Source organism: Notothenia coriiceps, unplaced genomic scaffold (assembly GCF_000735185.1).
Source record: "Notothenia coriiceps isolate Sejong01 unplaced genomic scaffold, NC01 NC01_scaffold00018641, whole genome shotgun sequence".
NCBI classification, from domain to species: Eukaryota; Metazoa; Chordata; class Actinopteri; order Perciformes; family Nototheniidae; genus Notothenia; species Notothenia coriiceps.
In genome coordinates, this window is record NW_011351342.1 from 279,831 (window position 1) to 298,339 (window position 18,509).

At 39.3% G+C, this 18,509-nt stretch overlaps 1 protein-coding gene across 1 annotated transcript; it reads left to right on the forward strand.

Moving 5' to 3' along the window:
* The first annotated feature begins 5,126 nt into the window (after positions 1–5,126).
* On the forward strand, positions 5,127–17,858 carry LOC104951175 (proline-, glutamic acid- and leucine-rich protein 1). The gene is made up of 6 exons (XM_010777812.1): positions 5,127–5,465; positions 8,983–9,027; positions 9,419–9,454; positions 10,666–10,813; positions 11,835–11,996; positions 12,455–17,858. Exons 1-6 carry the CDS (start codon positions 5,415–5,417, stop codon positions 13,567–13,569), a joined length of 1,557 nt encoding a protein of 518 aa, XP_010776114.1. The 5' UTR covers positions 5,127–5,414; the 3' UTR covers positions 13,570–17,858.
* The last annotated feature ends 651 nt before the right edge of the window (positions 17,859–18,509 follow it).

Sequence of the window (18,509 nt, forward strand, 5' to 3'; positions counted from 1 at the left end):
CCGTCATGTGTTCTTCCTCTCTGAGTGAAAAGCAGTGTTTGTCTCAAGTCATTATGTTTGCATCAACTGTTTCACATGGAAACTAACTATAGTTACACACACGAGAAAAAGACCTGCAGGGGAGAAAAATGAAGTGTTAGAACAGGAAGATGTGTGAGTGTGATGTGAGAAGTTTGTGCCCAAACAGCAGATGTTTACTATCTTGTAATTTTCTTTAGCAGAGTCAGGTTGGGCCCTCCTTCCTAGGGATAGTGACTCACATTAATACAACTGCTTGGTGAAACAAAACACCACAGATTGATTGGGCACACATCAGCAAAAATATGTTTTCCCCTGAAAGTCGCATGATGTCCACTCACACGAGACGAGATGAGAATGCATCATAAAGCAGAAGCAATAAAGCCCTTTGTGCTTGTGTATTGACGTACATAGTGCAGCAGTGTAATACATTTTGTTTTTCTAGGTTTGGTTTTCATGTGGTTGGCGCAGCGCTATACCACGGCATATAATGACAAATGTTTGCAGCCGGATTAGTGCTGTGTTCCTTCAACAAACATCAGAGAAATAGTTTCGTGTATCTGTCTCCCTGTAGTTCTGTTTGAGAGCTGTAGTATATTAGCACAGGGACAGCTGATTTACGATGCTGATGATAACACACTGCAGTCACACTTCAAACAAAGAGTCCAATGACACTGATCCAGACACTAGGTCTGACTTAATCAATGACAGCTGGTGGAGGATCTTCTAGGGGGCATTTAAAGGCCTTGTGTTGGCTGTCAGGTATCATTGGCAGGTACTTGATGGCTGTGGCGACAACATTTCTGCCTGCATGCAAAGTTGATACATTCAAATAATCTAAAAAAGTGGTTTGAAATGTTATGTATTATTTGTCAATTATTGACAGTTAAAAATGTTTGGCTTCATGTGCCAGTGAGCAACTTTCCAAGCAATTAACTTGGCTATGCCTTCAATGCTGTTTCTCTGAACATCCATGCGTTAAGCAGGCTAGAAAGATCATTTTATATTAACAATATCAACTCAATCAAACTGACCAATTATATGACAGGGCAACTATTTCCTGTAATGTAATAGAAGTGTTCTTGTCTTATATTCTTTATAACATTGCATATTTAAAGAAATTGTTGAAGAGGATAAAATTGAAACATAAAAATGTAGTTAATCCCTCAAAAGATCTGCTTGAGGAGTGTTTGGGTTGTGGTGAATCATTGTTGATTGACAGTGAAATCACCATGGCAACAAAGAAAACAAACCTTAACAAAATTTGTTTTCTGATTTTTCCGCTGAGTCTGATATAAGTTCTTGTTTACTATATAAATTACTTTTTTATACAAAAATGTTTCCACAACGTGAAATTAATTGATGTGAAAATGTCAGTAATGCAAAACAGTTTTTTATTTGAATAAATAATTCACAAGTGTGAAATCTAAATGTACTGCTGATTAAAGCAGTAAGCATCTTATATAAGGGACAGCCATCTTGTGTGTACTTGTTCACCTTCATTAAAGGTTATGGTCATGAGAGGTGAACTATCTCAGATGAATTAAAGAGCTTAATTTTGAAGGGTTTTTAAAGGCCTATGGAGGTACAAATATAACCCAAAAAAACCAAGGTATTCCTATTGTTCTTGCTGATGCTGATACATCACCTAATCCAATTCAAAGTAGCAGGATCACACATACAATAATATATTGTAAGTATATCAAATTGAAAGGATGTTAAAGAAAAAGCTGATTAGGAAAACAGGTTTCAAGGTCCCTTAAGCCAATGTTAACCAGGGAAAATGCTAGATCGGAAAATAAACAACCTGCCACTTTGCATATTTTACAAAGAACCAAGTCAAATACAGTGCAAATTAGATCCTACAAAGGGGCCGAGGGAGACGCAATGTAAAGGGGATATTTACGTTGGGAGATACCTGCTTCAGAAAATTCAAATATTGAGGTTTTCGACGAGGACATGTTATCAAAGGCTCACACTGTTGAAAAGGTGAACAAAACGGCTTTAATTTAACATGCAGGTAAGGAAAAAGCTCAGTGATTCTCATTGCTTTGGAAAATAGACTGCAATAATGCAAAGTATATAGAATTGTTCACTCCCCTTCAGGGACCCATCATGCACTGTGCTGTCATTTACAGTGGCATTTTTAAATGTCACATGTCCACAAGGCACAGGATGTGACTTGACAATGTGGTAATCTGATGCATGTTTTTTTAGCAGCATCAGGCCACTTTGCATTTCCCGGCATTAGCAAATTATTGAGCTTTGGTGGTTGATTTGTGGAATTTCAGTTGGACATTCAGAGATAAGAAGGAAGTTTGAAGTGTCATGAACTGTTCCCCTTTCAGCTTTCCAGAGTCACATCATTGTGAAGATTTTTGACTATCATTTGACGGGCAGGTTTTAAAATAACACAGCAGTCACAGGAAACATTCCTTACTGTCTTAAAAGGGCTTTATTTTTGACAACTGCGTCAAAGCCAACAGAATGAACTCTTGAATTTAGGTCCGGCTGCATCTCGTCTCTCACAAAACAACCTGTGTTTGTCATGCCCCATGCTGTCAGCATCCATTGTGTGTGAGCTAAGGACGTGACTGTCAGCTGTACCCGACAGTGGAAGTCTTTAAAAGCACCTATAGTATGTTTCTTTTCCATTATAAGGTGAAACAAAAATGGAAAATGATAATATTTGTTGTATGTACACATCAATTACACACATAAATTACAATAACAATGATACTGTGTAGCTTTTGAGTTAGCCACTCCTCTTCCATAAAAAGGGATGACTTTGATGTGAGATAGAGATGGAGACGTGCTTCAAGGCCACATCTCACTACTGAATGCCAGTTGACCATATAAATATTCCTCGGGCTGCTGGGTGTGGAACAGGAGTGATTACTGCAGAAATCACATGTCTAACATCACCATGGGAAAACAAAACATAAAATGAGTTTCATTTTGAGTCTCCTCTAAATATGATTGGCACACGAAGTTGTGTGCCCTTCTCATGTACTTTCAAGTGTTCCCATTTTTAACAAATAAATGAATTCCCATTTTTCCACATATAAGACTTGTGTGCCATAACTGTCTAGATCCAGTTTTTCTGAATTAAATTCATTTAGTCTATTTTATGCAAACATATTCTTATTTTTATACCACAGCATGATAAACTTATGTATTTATTTTCACTCAAATAAAACCTTACTTCTATTGCCCAGTAAGGTTTATTTTGGGTTTGTTGTTTTTGTGTGGGTGTGTACATACTCTACATGTGTAGGCCTATGCCAAGTCAGAGGAAGTGTGTTTGTCATTATGTGGGTGAGCAAACAAGTTGACCTAATTGTTCTGTATTGCGTGAGAAAATGACAGTAAACCAGGGTACAGTAATAATTCAACTATAGTTTTATGAAGTTATTAGGCTAGCGCTACCAATAATCTCTATTAGTGCCTTTTATTCTTTGAACTGAAGCAATGTTGTTGTGCTCACACAATGAGAATACAGTTTTTAAATCCTGAATCTTGATTCTTAATAATTTCCTACCTGAATGTGGCTCACTCACATGGTATGGAACAAGTTGTGATTACCATCTAATCAACACCCATTTCTGCATTCACACAATACCTCTTAGGTGCTACCACACCCTGTTCATTAGTGTTTAATCCAGAGAGTACAATGGGTTTACACTCAAATGTCAGACCAATACTGGTGAGCAAGAGCTCAAACTGGTATTTCACTACATTACCACAGGTATGAACTATGGGGAAAACAATATAGGTGGAACTATGAAAATACTTGAGTTTCCTTGTTCCCCTTTTATGTCACGAGAGAAATAAATAGGTGGAGACGCAATGGGGGATAAATTAGTTATGATACATAAGTCTCAAAGGAAAATGTCAGGACCATTTCTTTAACTGTTATATTAACTGTCACTATTGCCCATGTCTTACTGAGTTGCAGTCTTATTTTATACTGTAGGTTAACCATCTGGCCAAAATGCAAAAACATGTAGTCTGCTGCCCTCTAGTGAATAAAAGCCCAACTCGGTTTTTCATGCACCTTCGTCGACTCTGGATTGGCAGGCAATCATGTAATATGACAGCTGATCATGAAACCATCTCTATAACACATGATACCAAAAGAAAAGAAAAGTAGTACAGAAACATTTCCAAATGTGCCTAAAATATCAATTAAGTGTGTTGTCATTATTATTTTACCAGGAACATTTTTTATTAGATTTAAAACTGGTTTACAAGGGTCCTTACCAAGAAAGCAACATATGATGTTGTAAACTCTAAATGTAATTTATGAAGACACACTTTCTCAAAGTAGACCAAGCCAAATAACCATCAAACATATAACATACTTAAGTTTAGCAACAGGTAGCATTAGAAAAAAAACTATATTTACTCAGTTACTGTACTACAATTAGTAGGTACTTGGTCTTAAGTAAATGTCTGCTACTTCATAGATAGGAAAATATTATACTTTTTTTTCAAATACATTAAGTTGACAGTTATAATAACAAGTTACCTCGAGGTTAATATTTTAAATACAAAACAATAATGATCTTCAGCAACAACACATCAATGTGTTCCATAATAGGGCTATATACTTGTGTAATAGGGGCCATTCTGCATAACAAGTATGAAGAAACTGTTTACCTTGTTTAATGTGAACATCACTAATTCGTTACGTAGGTTTCACTGCCAATGAACAAATCAATTATGAGTTTATTGGGCTATTTCACCTACCTAAAGGCCCTAACCTAAGTTCGTTTATCCTGCCCTGAATTTACATTTGCATTGCTATTTGGATCACCTGTCTTCAGTATATTGTAGGTATGTAGGCTACAGCTAGTAAAAACATCATTGAAAATTGTTTCAAATTGTGTAAACCTATACTGTTTGATAGCACGGTTCTGTTTTACTACGATATGAAACTCACAGGTGTTTTGGTAGTAAGTGAATAAAGCAACAGTGTGGATGCTGCTCGGTGCGGCTGTTGCTGGGAGCTCCGGCCAATCAAAGCCGCAGCGCTGCCATACAAGTACTTTGGGGGCTGGAGAAGCATGACATCATGCACAGCCCCGTCCCTCCCTGCGAAAACAAAGAGTAAAACATCTTTATTTCACTACTGCAAACAACAGTCGACGACACAAGCGTCTGCACTGTGATACCCCGCGGGCCCGTCCTTAAAACCCACCTGGGATCTGGCCCTGGTGCTCCGGTGTGTGCAGCGGAGTCTGGGAGGGGCATCCGTCCGCACGTCCGGGTAATGGCGGATGGGGAAGCCACCGTGTCTGTGGAGTGGGACAGCAGTGATGGGGGCTTAGCAGAATAACATCCCACTTCTGCGTGTCTATTTTCTCTGTTTAGCTTGGTATTCAGCTCTCGCCATGGATCCAGAGAAAACGTTGACATTCTGCCTCGGGCTGAAGGCTGAGGAGGTAATGCACAGATTTCCTTTGATGCACACACACTGCCAACAGCTGGGCTTCAGTTATTGTGCAGAGCAACATGCTTTCCAAGGTCTGTGTTGTTGTTGACAAACAGTGGCCTCAACTTGTTCTGTAACCATCTGTCTTTCATTTCTTCATCTTGAGATTTTTTATCTGTTGAAATGTATCGAGGACAAAGGGGGCATTTTTTTTGCACCACTGCAGCAAATGTTTGGTTTCCAGTAAAGTCTGTCAGGTATGGCTTTAATTTGGTTGTTTGTGCTCAATGTTAAGGTTTACTGTGAGAGCTCTAGGTAATGCATAACATTGGATAATAGGTTTTTAGAAGCATGGGTCCTCTAACGCACAACAGATGTCCTGACAGATATAGCCTACTGTACTAAAATGTCCTGTAAGGTCATTAACTCTAAACTAAGGGCTACCACAGAATTGCACTTTTTCTTGGAAAACTATAGGAAAGTTATGAGTTGTATATTTATGATTTCAATAGCAGGTTGTAACTTGTTGATAAGACTGCAGTTAGATTTTAAGTTAATTTCTTGTTTGAAACGGAATAGCAAATTAAATCTGCCGTAATGCACCAAAAATTTCTTTTTAATTTATGCATGTCATTGAAAGAGCTTTGTCTGCCAAACCCTTGTAGCCTCATAAATCTATGTACAGCTGCTTGTCCAGCACAAGAACAGCACAATGCTGAATCAGGACACTGCTGGCTCCACACTAAGGATGATGTTTCCTTCTTTCAAGTCTGTTGTTGTCGGAAAACTTGTAGGCTTACACAACTGTATTTATTACAACAACATGAAACCTTAATTGGTTTACATCTATTTGAAGGATTTCAAGAAATCTGCTGTATGTTAAGCCAGTGTGCCATATAAAAAAAATATTGATAACATCTGACAATAAAAGTCCTGTGGGAGATTTTGTTGTGCTTGCTTTAATGTCATTGTTAATATTAAGTGCAGTATTGCCTCAGCATAAGATTTCACCAAGGAAGAGTGCAGTGGTTATCTTTATTGAATTTAGTCTGACAATAAAAGTGAACATCTTAAAACATGATGATTAAAATGGTTTGCCTGAAGTCCAACAAGTCTTTACCTCACCTTAATCGCATCTTATTTCCATGCCATCTTTATAATACAACATCCATGGCATCGTGTTCATGACAAAATTACGTAATGGCATGTTTTATTTGCATGTTCACAATTTACTGTGACTTGACTTAAGGCCATTTTATAGAACTTTGAATGTTTTCTTATATCCTGCAGCCGTGCTTCTCCATTCGATCTCCCCTCACTCATGATTCGTGGGTTTTCAGGTGGCAGGAAAAGGCTGACAGGTTTTAAGTCATTTAGTGAAGGTTTGTATGTGTGTGTGGTGGTACTATGGTAAACCTTGGGACCCCAGGGGTGGAAATAATTTGTGGTGAGTCTGTGGTCTCTGGGGAAGTCTGAATGATCACTTCACACCCGTGTGCGTGTACTCTGTGCCGTGTGGTGGATTTACCACAGGAACTCCGCTCCCTCCTGAAACCCTCTTGACTCTGACTTGCATAACCGTACAAAAGCTTACTTATGAACCTCCTGAGGTTATGTTTGACAGGCAAATATGCAGCATGACTTCTCTGCTGGCCTACGCAGATAGACACATTTTGCAAGATATCTTATTTATCTATGATTAGTTTTAGCAAAGTTAATACAAAAAATAGCTCTTGTTGAACAGTTGATTGTCAGTAGGGGTGTCATTGATAAACCTGAACTCTGGTATTTATCAGACCTCAATACTTGTTTGGTATCCTCTAAAATGTGTCTGCAGCACAGAATATTTAAAATCCCCAAGTAGCCAATCCAAAGTTTGTATGCTTTGATCATATTTTGTGTTGTTTAAATGGTAATTTTTAGAATATGTCATGAAGGAAGGTTATTGTCAGTGCTTGTATAACCAGCTTGGAGCCCTTTGGTTTATATTGCTACAAAGTTAAATTAGTTTGAAAGAACATAATGTATATCTCTCAAAGAAAGAAATCAACAAAATGTTATTTAGGTAAAAAAATCTAAATACTGTATTGCTAGTATCGGAAATCGTACCCAGCTATAGATGCACTGCCTGTGAACATCATGTGTTCATGGTCACATGTCGCTGCCAGCATCCACATCACTTTCCTGCAGAAGAATCATTGTCAGTTTGTCTCATGTTCCACCTTCATGTCCTTGCTCTTTCACCAGTGTCATGCGATGTTATGTCATGCATTTTATATAAACCTGTAGATGCACAGGTGTTGCTGATGCATAGGAACAGTTGTATATGATATATTTGATCAAATGTCATTGTTTCTAGGCTAACTAACAGCCACTATTGTCATTTAAACAGCCTCAGGGTAGTGTGTGGAGTTAGCCGTGTGTCACATTTGGCTCATTTTAATTTTGCACTTTGTAAAAAGACAATAGTTGTAACTCAGAACCTGTGGCACTTTGTGTGCATGTGTGCATGAACACACTCTGCAGCCAACATTGTTCCCCATGCTGACTACATAATCAGCAGGCAGCTGTTAACAAAAGCATCAGTGATATGGCTGCAGCCCCCACTGTCTCACATTGTTTCTGGCAGCGGCCCGGCCCCACATCCAGCAGCACACACACAGGGATACAATCCTTTTACTCACTGTGGACAGAGGTGACACAGAGATTTTTTCAATATGTACCGAATTGCACTGGGCGAATGCACATATGGTATTTATTTCCTTTGTAGATGGTATGCAGACTCAAGTCTATATGTTTATTCACTAGTTTTCCTAAAGGTAGGTCAGCCTGTGTGATTTTTTTATAGGTGTCATTGCCGGCTGAGATGCTACATCTGTCAAAAATACCCTCACGAGACAAACTGATACTCTTTTAAAAGGACCAGATGCTTCATACAGTATGTCACTGATTTTAGTGTAGGAATGCTTTGTCAATCAACATTTTAATAAATTATTTATCATGCTTTTATCAAGTCTTTTGTTTTTCTTGCTTTTAAATACATGAATGTCTTTGGGCCTCTATATGTTTTTTGCAAATTGAACATTTCACCTTGGGCCTGCTTTGATTTTCTCAATTTTCTGACATATTTGAGACTAAACGCTGAATTTGAATGGTCACAGTTTTAGAGCTGTAGCTATTGCATGTATGTGTGTGTTTGAAAGAGAAAGGGAGAGTGTCTGGGAATTGGTGCCATCTGTCTGCTACCTCGGCCCACCGAGGAGAAATAGGTTTTGTTAAAAAGCCATTGACCTTCCCAGCTCCTTGAGGAGCCGAGTGTTGGGTAACCTGCGGATGGAAACTGCTTTTAGTGGCCTTTTTTTTTTTCATGTACTAGAGTACTAGAATGACAGCACAATATATGGGTTGTTTGTGCCCTTGTCGGTAATCATACAGTGCCATGCTTCGTATATTTCTTTGCCGTTTACATCATATTATTCCTCTCTGTTTGGCTCCTTTTTAACCATTGTCTCTCTGCCTTTTTCCAGATGACCATGTCCCTGCAGGGCCTGGATGGGACTGAAGCTGCTACGGTAGGGAGCGTGACCTTCAACCACAACTAAACATTTCATACACTAGATAATATAAAAAATTGTCCACACATGAGTAAAAAAAGCCTCCAAGCGTAACCACAGTGGTTGCTATGGCAAATAATAATAATTTGTTTGCACTTCTCAGCCTCATATGTGGTAACTATGTACATAACAGATATAGCAACCAACCTGTTCTTGCAGCATTATTACTGTCGCGTCTGAGCTCCTCTAGACTCTTCTTGCCATGTATTGAAATGTGACAGCTTTTTATGATGTGTCCAAAATATAATATTGAAAGTATGGCTTCAGGTCTTCTCTCTTTATCACTGACCTGCTAATGAATAAGATGTAACGTTTAAATTCACAAAGGGTTTTCCATTTCTCTTTTTAGGTGGCTGTTTCCCAGAAGGAGCGAACAGTGAATAAGGTGTGAGGTGTTTTTTTATTAACCCACAAACTGTAGCCACCATCTTAAAGCTGCCGTAATTAATATTTCCATGCAAAAATGTATTAAATGTGTAACGTGAAAGGGGTTACTTGTAGCAAGCCGCCCATAGAGAATTATCAGCCACCATGAAGCACTGCAGAATCATATAGTCAAATCAGGCTCATGTCAACACAGTTTCAAACTAACACAGGCAGCTTTATTCACCAAAAAGCTCTGGGACCAGTATCACAAAGATATTTTAGGCTAAGTCCTTTTTTATTCAGAATTCATTGTAACGTTGTCTTGCTTAACATACTGTAGTCCAGAAATAATCTAAAGGCTGACTATTTGTGACATATAGTCAAAGTCTTTCTTTGTGAAACTGAAGATGCCACTCTACACTACCTGCACAGACAACATGAGTGACTATCTTGTGAACCTAATCGAGCATTTAGCTACTTAAGAGACATATATTTCCCTTATGAGTTGGAGGCCAAAACAGAGCTATAATACAGATACAGTATAGATTGTATTGGATGTATTTATCAGGTGAACATGGTCATGAAATGAATGCTAATGTTACTCTAACATGTCGGCCACAGTTTATCAGAATCAGAAACAGGTTTATTCCCAGGTAGGTTCGCACATACTAGGAATTTGACTTGTTGTCATGGTGCATACATAAAATATAAAAAACAAGAAATCTAATATAAAACAAAACAAATCTATAATTTATATAATTTATCAATAATATGTCAGTATATACAGCTTATTGTGCCACCTGGGACATAAAAGTCAGATTGAAGAACCATCCTCTTTCAACCCCCTTTCATGGTCTTCATGAGGAGATGGAGTTTTCTCAGTAGTCACAACGATGGCTTGATTGTCATAATTTGACTTAAGTATGGATATTTGGGTTAGGCGAGAACGTGGTAATATATAAAGGTCAGATTGAAACCCCTGTGTCCGTTTAAAGATGGTGTAAGATGTTAATGGCCTCCTTTTCTGTCCTGACCTTATCTTCTGGTTAAAAGCCTTGAAAAAAAACGAAGCGGATTTCAGGTCAACAGTCATATTACATTTGCATGGTTTGAAAGGTCCCTGCACTCATACTTTTCAAAAGGAAACCATAGTCACACCAACTATTGAACTTTTGCAGTTCATAACATAATTTTCTCTGGTGATATGTGATGCTTTGTTTCGTCCACTAGGTGGTGAAGAATCACGGGGGCTCAGGTAGCCAGCCTGGTGTCCGCCCCAAGTACTGTCCAGGGGTCAACAACAACCCCGGCTACCTGTGTGAGACGGGGCACTGCTGCGGAGAGACGGGCTGCTGCACCTACTATTATGAACTCTGGTGTGAGTCACCTGACTTTACTTCTTCTCTACTGTGTTACTGTAACAAGGTCATGAGGCCAAGGCTGCGCTCTGTCACGTGTATTATTCAGTCCTGCCAGGATGTGTTAGGTGAACTGCACACAAAACAATCAGATTTTACACAGTTCCATTACATTCTTCAACATATACCTGGTAATTGGAATTATGGAGCATTGAATGGATTTATCAAACCAGCATATCCAGACAAAATGTAAATTAAATAATCCGACGTAATAAATGTTGTGCATTTAATGTTGTGAATTTATTTTCAAATGAATTCAGACAGACACCATGAGTCAGTTTTAAAACGTCTAACATCTCTCTTGCAGTGATGAACTTTTAATGATATAATCGTCTTCTATCACACATTTAACCTATATATGTCTGTTACATTCTCAATTATGAAACATTTAGGTTTACCTAATTGATAGGCCCTTTTGAGCTTTTCCCTTCACCCTTCACATTAACTTTCATTGTTGTTATTGTGTCATTGGTTTAATCTTAACTTGTATCTAAAAATGCTTTCAGGGTTCAAGAAATAAACACCAGGAAGCACCAAACAACAGTGTTGGGCTTCATGTTGCAACACTCTCTAGTTTAATCTGATCATACGGTCAGATCACAGCGTCAAATATTTGGAGATTTAAAGAAAAAGTTAGGGGTTAAGTAATATGATGTTGTTGAGGATTTATACTCCACTCCCCAGCTGTACGCTGATTAAAACCACTGAATTTCTAAGTGGTATGTACATATAAATATCATGGTCAAATGAATGCAAACAAAGCAAGGAAATTCCTCTTAAATCTTAAGGTTTTCTTTGCAAAGTTTACAGTAGTAATGTAAAACTTAAAAGATGTTTACGTGATGGCACAAAATATCCAAAACCACCATTATTGTCGCGTCTTATTTGAATAGATCTGAGATGCAATTTCAAACAACAGAACAGATGATTTGTTCCGTTCATATCGATCTTTGATTATTGTTGGGTTCCCGTTGTGTGCAGGGTTCTGGCTGCTGTGGACGATGCTGATCCTCTTCAGCTGTTTCTGTGCTTACCGCCACCGCCGAGCCAAGCTGAGGATCCAACAGCAGCAGAGACAGAGGGAGATCAACCTGATCGCCTACAACGGAGCCAGCAACTACCCTTCCTCCATGCTTGACCTCAGTAGGTTTATTCATCTTCTTTTATTCCTATTATCATTATTTTTGATGGTGTAGATCTGCTGTCGGGGGAACTGCAGAGTCAGAGACTTTTAACATCAATGCTGCAAAGAAAAGTTGGAACAACATAAAGCTATTTGACAATATTATTTATAGTGCATTTGTTCGACAACTTGTTTCTCGAAAGTTGGGAATCAATATAAAAAAGTTGGTGAGTTAGTTATGTGGGATTGACTAAAGAAAATACTGTGCCCATGTTAATGAGGAAGCATGTGAGATATTTCTCATTGGTGTGTTTTAAATAGTTTTTGGTCACTAAGGAGGTATGGATCCACAGGCAGTACTTGTTAATAAGTTACCCTCGTTGTTGTGATTTATGTCAGATGCATATTAAAAACGGTCTCTCCAGTCTTGTACCACACTTCACATTTGAGCTGATGTGTGACATTTCTTTCGTCTCAGGTTTTCTGGCATCCTTCAAGTTGCCTTCCTACGAGGAGGTGGCGGCGCAGCCCTGCACCCCTCCTCCGCCTTACAGCTCCGTCTTTGCCCTGCAGGGAGGAACCATGGGGGGTCCTAGCTCCTCCTACGCTCATTACCACCACCACCGCCACCCCTGCCCTCCCTATCTGGGCCCCGGCCCCGGTCCCAGCGGCTTGACTTCCTCTCAGAGCTCTGACAACTACACCAGCTGCTCCTGCGAGTCGTGCTCCCTCACCTCCCCCTCCAGCACCTCCTTCTCTCTCCAGGTGACAGACGAGACGTACAGCAGCCACTTCTCCACCCCCAGTGAAGCAGGGTGCGACTGCGCCGTCATGCCGAGGCTCGGGGCCAACTTCACTCCGACTTCTTCCCCGACACCTCCTTCACAAGTTCCACCTGATGTTATACCTGCCGCCGCCCCAGATGTCATACCCATACAGAGAAGGTCCCCTAACGGCAGTGAAGGGGTCCCGCTGCCAGCTCTCTCTCTCCCTCTACACTCTCGTCCTTCACACCCTTCTCGCCTGCCACTTTCTCCCCTCATCCTGTTATCCTCCCTCTCTCCTGGTCAAGTCCATCCTCTCCTCTTCTCAGACCCACTTGGAGCCATTCAGAGAAGCAGAAAAGAAGAGGTCCTGCCTCGTGGTCCGCCCCCCAGACCCGCTTTGTCCCCCCCTAAGCCGGCTCTCTTCGCTTCAAATGTGGCTGTTTTAACATATTACAACAACAAAAAAGAGGAGCAAAAACGAGAAGAGGAGGAAGAGGAAGAAGAAGAGGACGAGGAGGATCATTTCCGGCATCGCAGGCTAACGGGTGACTCGGGTATCGAGGTATGTCGTTGTCACGTGAAGAGAGAAGAGCAAGAGGAGGAGGAACTGCAGAAGGGGCGTTTTGGGAAAGGAGGAAGAGAGGCTTTGCAGGAAGAGGAGAGGGCAGACGTGCTGCACGACAGCGTGGACTGCTCCCTGAGAGCGAGGGCTGCCGCTCACTCACCGCTATCTGAAGACTGCGCTGAACAGCGAGGCCTCGTCTCCTCATCCCGCAGAATCCTCCAGAAGACGGGCGAGGCCATCATCACTGTGGAGTCCTCGTAAGCTGACAGCTGATCCAAAAGAGAAAGAAGTGAGATGAAAATGCTTGATAGCATCTTTATGGATCAAGACTAGTAGGTGAAAAGTCACTGAAGAAAAGTCTTGCAGGTCTTACTTTAATGGTTGGAGATGGGATGAGAAATGAAACCTCTTGTTTTCTCTTTATTTAAATGAGAAACTCCCAGAGAAGCCGACACCTGAAAACCCTTTTTTTAAGTTAGTTTATTTATGGTTTAGGAAAAGGCATATCTTATTCTCTGAAGTTATGAAAAATTCTAACAAATTGCTTTTTTCCCCATCTCCATTTTGACTAGTGGCTCAGTGTCATATCTCTATGTCCCTTTGCTGCTTAACATTGCTAAAATAAACGTTTAGCTCCATAGAAACAACATGCCTAATAGTCATTGGTTCCCAGCCTGGTGGTCAGGACCCCTCAAGACGTCTCCAGATAACTCGAGGTGTCTTGACGACTAACCGTGTAAGAAAGTAGAAAGATATTGTTATGATAAAGAAAAAACGACATAATTTGTGCACTTCAAAGTTGTTCAATAAAACAATCGAGAGGCAAACATCTATCTTTAAAGGGCCTGCTTTAAAAATCTTGGTGTATGAAATGTATGAGGGGTCCACACATTAATATTATTTTATGTGAAAGGGTCACATACACCACGGTTGGGAACTGCTGCCTGATAAAGCATATTACTCAAATAATCTCAGCAGCAATGAAGAAGACTGTCTATCATCAACTCACATTGTTTTAAATTGAGGACAAATTAATATTCTAGAAGTTTATGAAGTTAAGTCACTCAAAAAATTATTTTCAAAAGAGCAGATCTAATTTATTGTGTCTCTTGATCCTGTTATATAATCTTAATTCACAGGATCCTACCTTTTTGAAGGAGGTTCACAACTATTGAATAGTTTGAGGTATGTGGTGACCTTTTTAGTTGTAGGGTGATTTTATTTGCTTTCACCAGCCTACTTCCCTCTGTTTTAGAGGAAATAAGAAGGAAACCATTTTGACTGAATTGTGAAGTGTGTGTTTTTATACATTGTCTTATGTTGCTCCCAATAGGAAAGGGGTGCCAACTTTAATGATATCGTGTGGGTGGCAAAGCTTTACAATGGTAATATATTGTTGTTTCAGACTGTTACATGATTATACTGTATAATGAACTGACTGTTTGACTTTGGATTTAATGTTGTTGAACACGTTTTCCTGGTTGGAAACAATTTTTTTGCAAGGCAACATAAATCTGATTCCTCCATGGGCGGACTGTTGGGTTTTTACGAGGCAGAAACTTTAAGCCTAGTCTCCTCACTGTTATTGAATGTAAAAGGTTATGCATCGCAACAAAAAGGAACATTTAAATTGTTTACTGATAATTTTTATAGAATGCAGCTTGACTGAAAAACCTCTGGAAAAGTGTCCAAAACTGCAGCAAGGCAATACAATCTGCCAGGTGTGGGGTTTGAAATAAAGTGCCGATTGTAATGTCTGTCTGAGGCAAGAAATGATTGTGAGATATCGATGATGTAAATGTACGAGGTAAAGGGTTTGGAGTCAGAGTAATGCCTCTTTATTTTCTGTGGCTAAAAGGTGGTCACTTCTGAGAGTTGGACTGCTTTTCTCTTAATGTATCCTGGCTGATCCTTTTTTGTATTTAAAATCATTAGTCAGTTGCACAGTGTGTAGAGAATAGCCTCACTGTGAGGTAGAAACTTGTTGTAGATGCTCTTACTTGCTAGGATTGTGTGAAATTGGATGATAGCACAAATGTACTCTTGTAATTAATTCTCAGTGCAAAGTGTACTAAAGCATAGAACAAGATTTAGAAAGTGAGAATGTCTCCCATCACATTTTTGTACGTGTTTGTCTTGCTGTAGTCAATATGAGACAAATGTATCTGTAGTTCAATGACTAGACGCCACTTCATTGTGTCCTTGGCTCAGTGCAAAGCCACCTTAAATGTCTAAAGTTGAAGGTAAAGCTTTCAACTCATTTATAGTTCTACGGAGTGAAAACATTGCCTGGGTTCGGCTCAATATTACCTTTATTTGTCACAGACAGATCTTGTTTGTATATGGAGTCTAAGGATGTTTTGGTTTGTTATGAAGGTCATTTTAACATCCTCTGATCATCTCTGTTGAAAGCTCTCCTGTGATGACTCGGAGGTCATGAGACTGTTCCCCTCTGAACATTTCAATATGAAATCTTTCTGGCGGCTATGGTAAATGTTTCGGCTATATAGTCGGGATTTTTTTAATTTTGTGATAAGTTTAATGGGCGTTTATCAAAGTATATGGTGCCTGGATGAAAATAGACTTTCTGTAAGGCATTGTTATAGTTTACTGCTGCTATGCGAGTGTATATGTGTTTTATGTAAATTGTAAAGTCGTACATCAAATGGTCAAACATTTTCTAGCAGTGCTTAGCGGTCTCTTTATAAAATACACAGTACACAGTACATGTGAGACTTGCAAAAATAGTATTTAGCAATAGCATTCACACTTTTTTCCTTACCCTAGTTAATGCTGGTTGATAGGAAATTAACTGTTGTGAAAAATACATTTACCTCTTTATTACTGATCCGTGAGCTGTGCTGGGCAGAGGCCTGTGATTGTACATGACTCTGCATTTGAATGCCTTGGCTTAAGGTTTCTCCCAAGTGCACACTCAGATGATCTGGTTTTACTTAGGCCCAGTTGTGCCTGTCGTGTATTGTCATTATATTTGGGTCACGGAGCTACGCATCTGTGTTTCTTAGAAATATATTTGATGACGTCCCAAAAGATTAGATAAAGGTTTGAAGGCATTTCTCAAAGACTTTTTTCCTTATCCACACAAATACGGCAGCTGCACATAATGTATCCCCTTGCTCCATGTGTGCGTGGACCATTATTCACATGTTATTTTAGCTGTTACATTTTCGATATTAATGTTACTTTCTATTTTTTCTATATAATATTGCATTTATTTGGCCGTGGCCCATATGCAACATCTTGTTTATTTAGAGCACAAAGAGGTAAAGTCAGCAAAAAAAATCAAGGAAGGTGTGTCCCAATTCTCCTTTATGACGATTTGTGAGTGTCAATTTTACATAGCACAACCAAACGATAAAATATTTTCTGTTATGAAAATTATAACATTTGAAAGAAAATAACCTTTTATTGTAGAAAAGTTGTTTTATCCAGATTGATAAAGGCATCCTTCATTGATTTTGATCAGTGTTGTTGTTTTGTTAAATGACTTGACGGACTTATTATTATTAATCTTTTTCAAACAGATGTTTAGCTCTGTGTCTCAAAATGTAATTGTAAGCAAAAAGGGCCCAACCAGAGGCTACTTGGACTCCAGCTCTGATTTGACGTTGAAGCCAAACTGAACTGAGTTCAGTGTATATAGAACTAGTTTGATTTATTTACCTTGTCAGCAGCTAGTATGCACAGACAAAACGCCCAAACTCTACCCTCATTGCCACTGAAGGCCAAGGCCTGATATAAGACTGTTACCTCGCTGAGTTTTGACTGCAAAGGACTGTTTACTTCAACTTATCAAGATAGTATTTACTCTATATTTGTACTGACTTTATTTTGTGATGCCGAGAATTGAAAAATTGAAATTTAAGAGCTCATGTTGGTACGGCTGAAGTGCTGTTTTGCCAGGAAAAAACGAAATATCAGTCCCTGTTAATTCAGGATTACTCAATGTTTGCCCCCGGGAAAGTGTTCTCCCCTTTTACCCCTCCCTTTGACAGCAGGATTTTTAGAAGTATCTTTATGTGATTGTATGTGGATTAGTTCAGATAAATATTGCTACAACATGTGGTGTTCTTTGAGGGTATCCTTGTGCAATTCTACCAGCGGCTCTTCAGTGTACGCATGTGTGAGAGAGTTATCGTCGGCCGTGTTGTTGTGCTGTTTAAATCATCGTTGCTTATTATGAGGCCAAAGTCGATTGTTGCTGGTATTTGTTAACATGTCAATATAAATATCCAAACATGTTTATGTCATCATGAATATCAAGTTGATTTTGTATCTTGGTGTATAGCATAGAGATTTCTGATGCTTAGTCTGATGTAAAATCAAAACTAGCAGATTCTCTCATATCTATTTGTTTGGTTGCACATGTCCTGGTGCTGTCCCCAGAAGGCGCAGTATTTAATTTCCTTCAATCCAAGGTTTTTCAATTGATGCTCATTGGGATTCTACATTGATGAACACAAAAATCTGCGTTACTTTATTCAGCAAAACTTTGGATTTTGTGTCAAAATAAAAGCTTCAAAATGCTACCAAATGCATGTCTGTGGTTTTTGTAAATATACACATCTCTAGTTGTAGTTGCCTGAGGTACAAGCTGTACTCTGCTTTGAAAAAAAGCAAATGCACTGAACTTATTTCACCAGGGAAGAGCTAAAAACACCCACTCATGAGTGGCTGCCCCTGTGACTCAGGATGAATCATCAAGCTGCACTTACATGGAAAAAAAATCCTCTTTCAGGAGTAACTACAAGAAAAAAAAGAGTTTCAAATGTGTGATCGTGTGTTGCAGGCAGTATTGTTTATCAGAGATGTCAAATGCAACATGCAGTGTGAGAACATCTGCAGTCCCTTGTTGCTAGACATAGTTTTAATATATGAAGTACTGCCATATGCCTAGACAAGACCTGTCTGTTTGCATTGCTCTTCTCCCCCTGATGAGATGAGGAGATGAAGTCCAAAACCTTTGTGTCCCACTAGAAAAACAAGTTATTACCACGGCTGTATTGATAGGCAAAAACTGCCCAAACCATAGGGGAGCACATTTCATTCTGGGCACAAATGCTCCAGAATTAAATGTATATCATATTACATATTATTGGCCTGCTTTGCATGACCTTCATTTAGCAGTCTTAATATTCCATGTTTTTATTCCCAAATGCATGTATTTAACCACCACATGG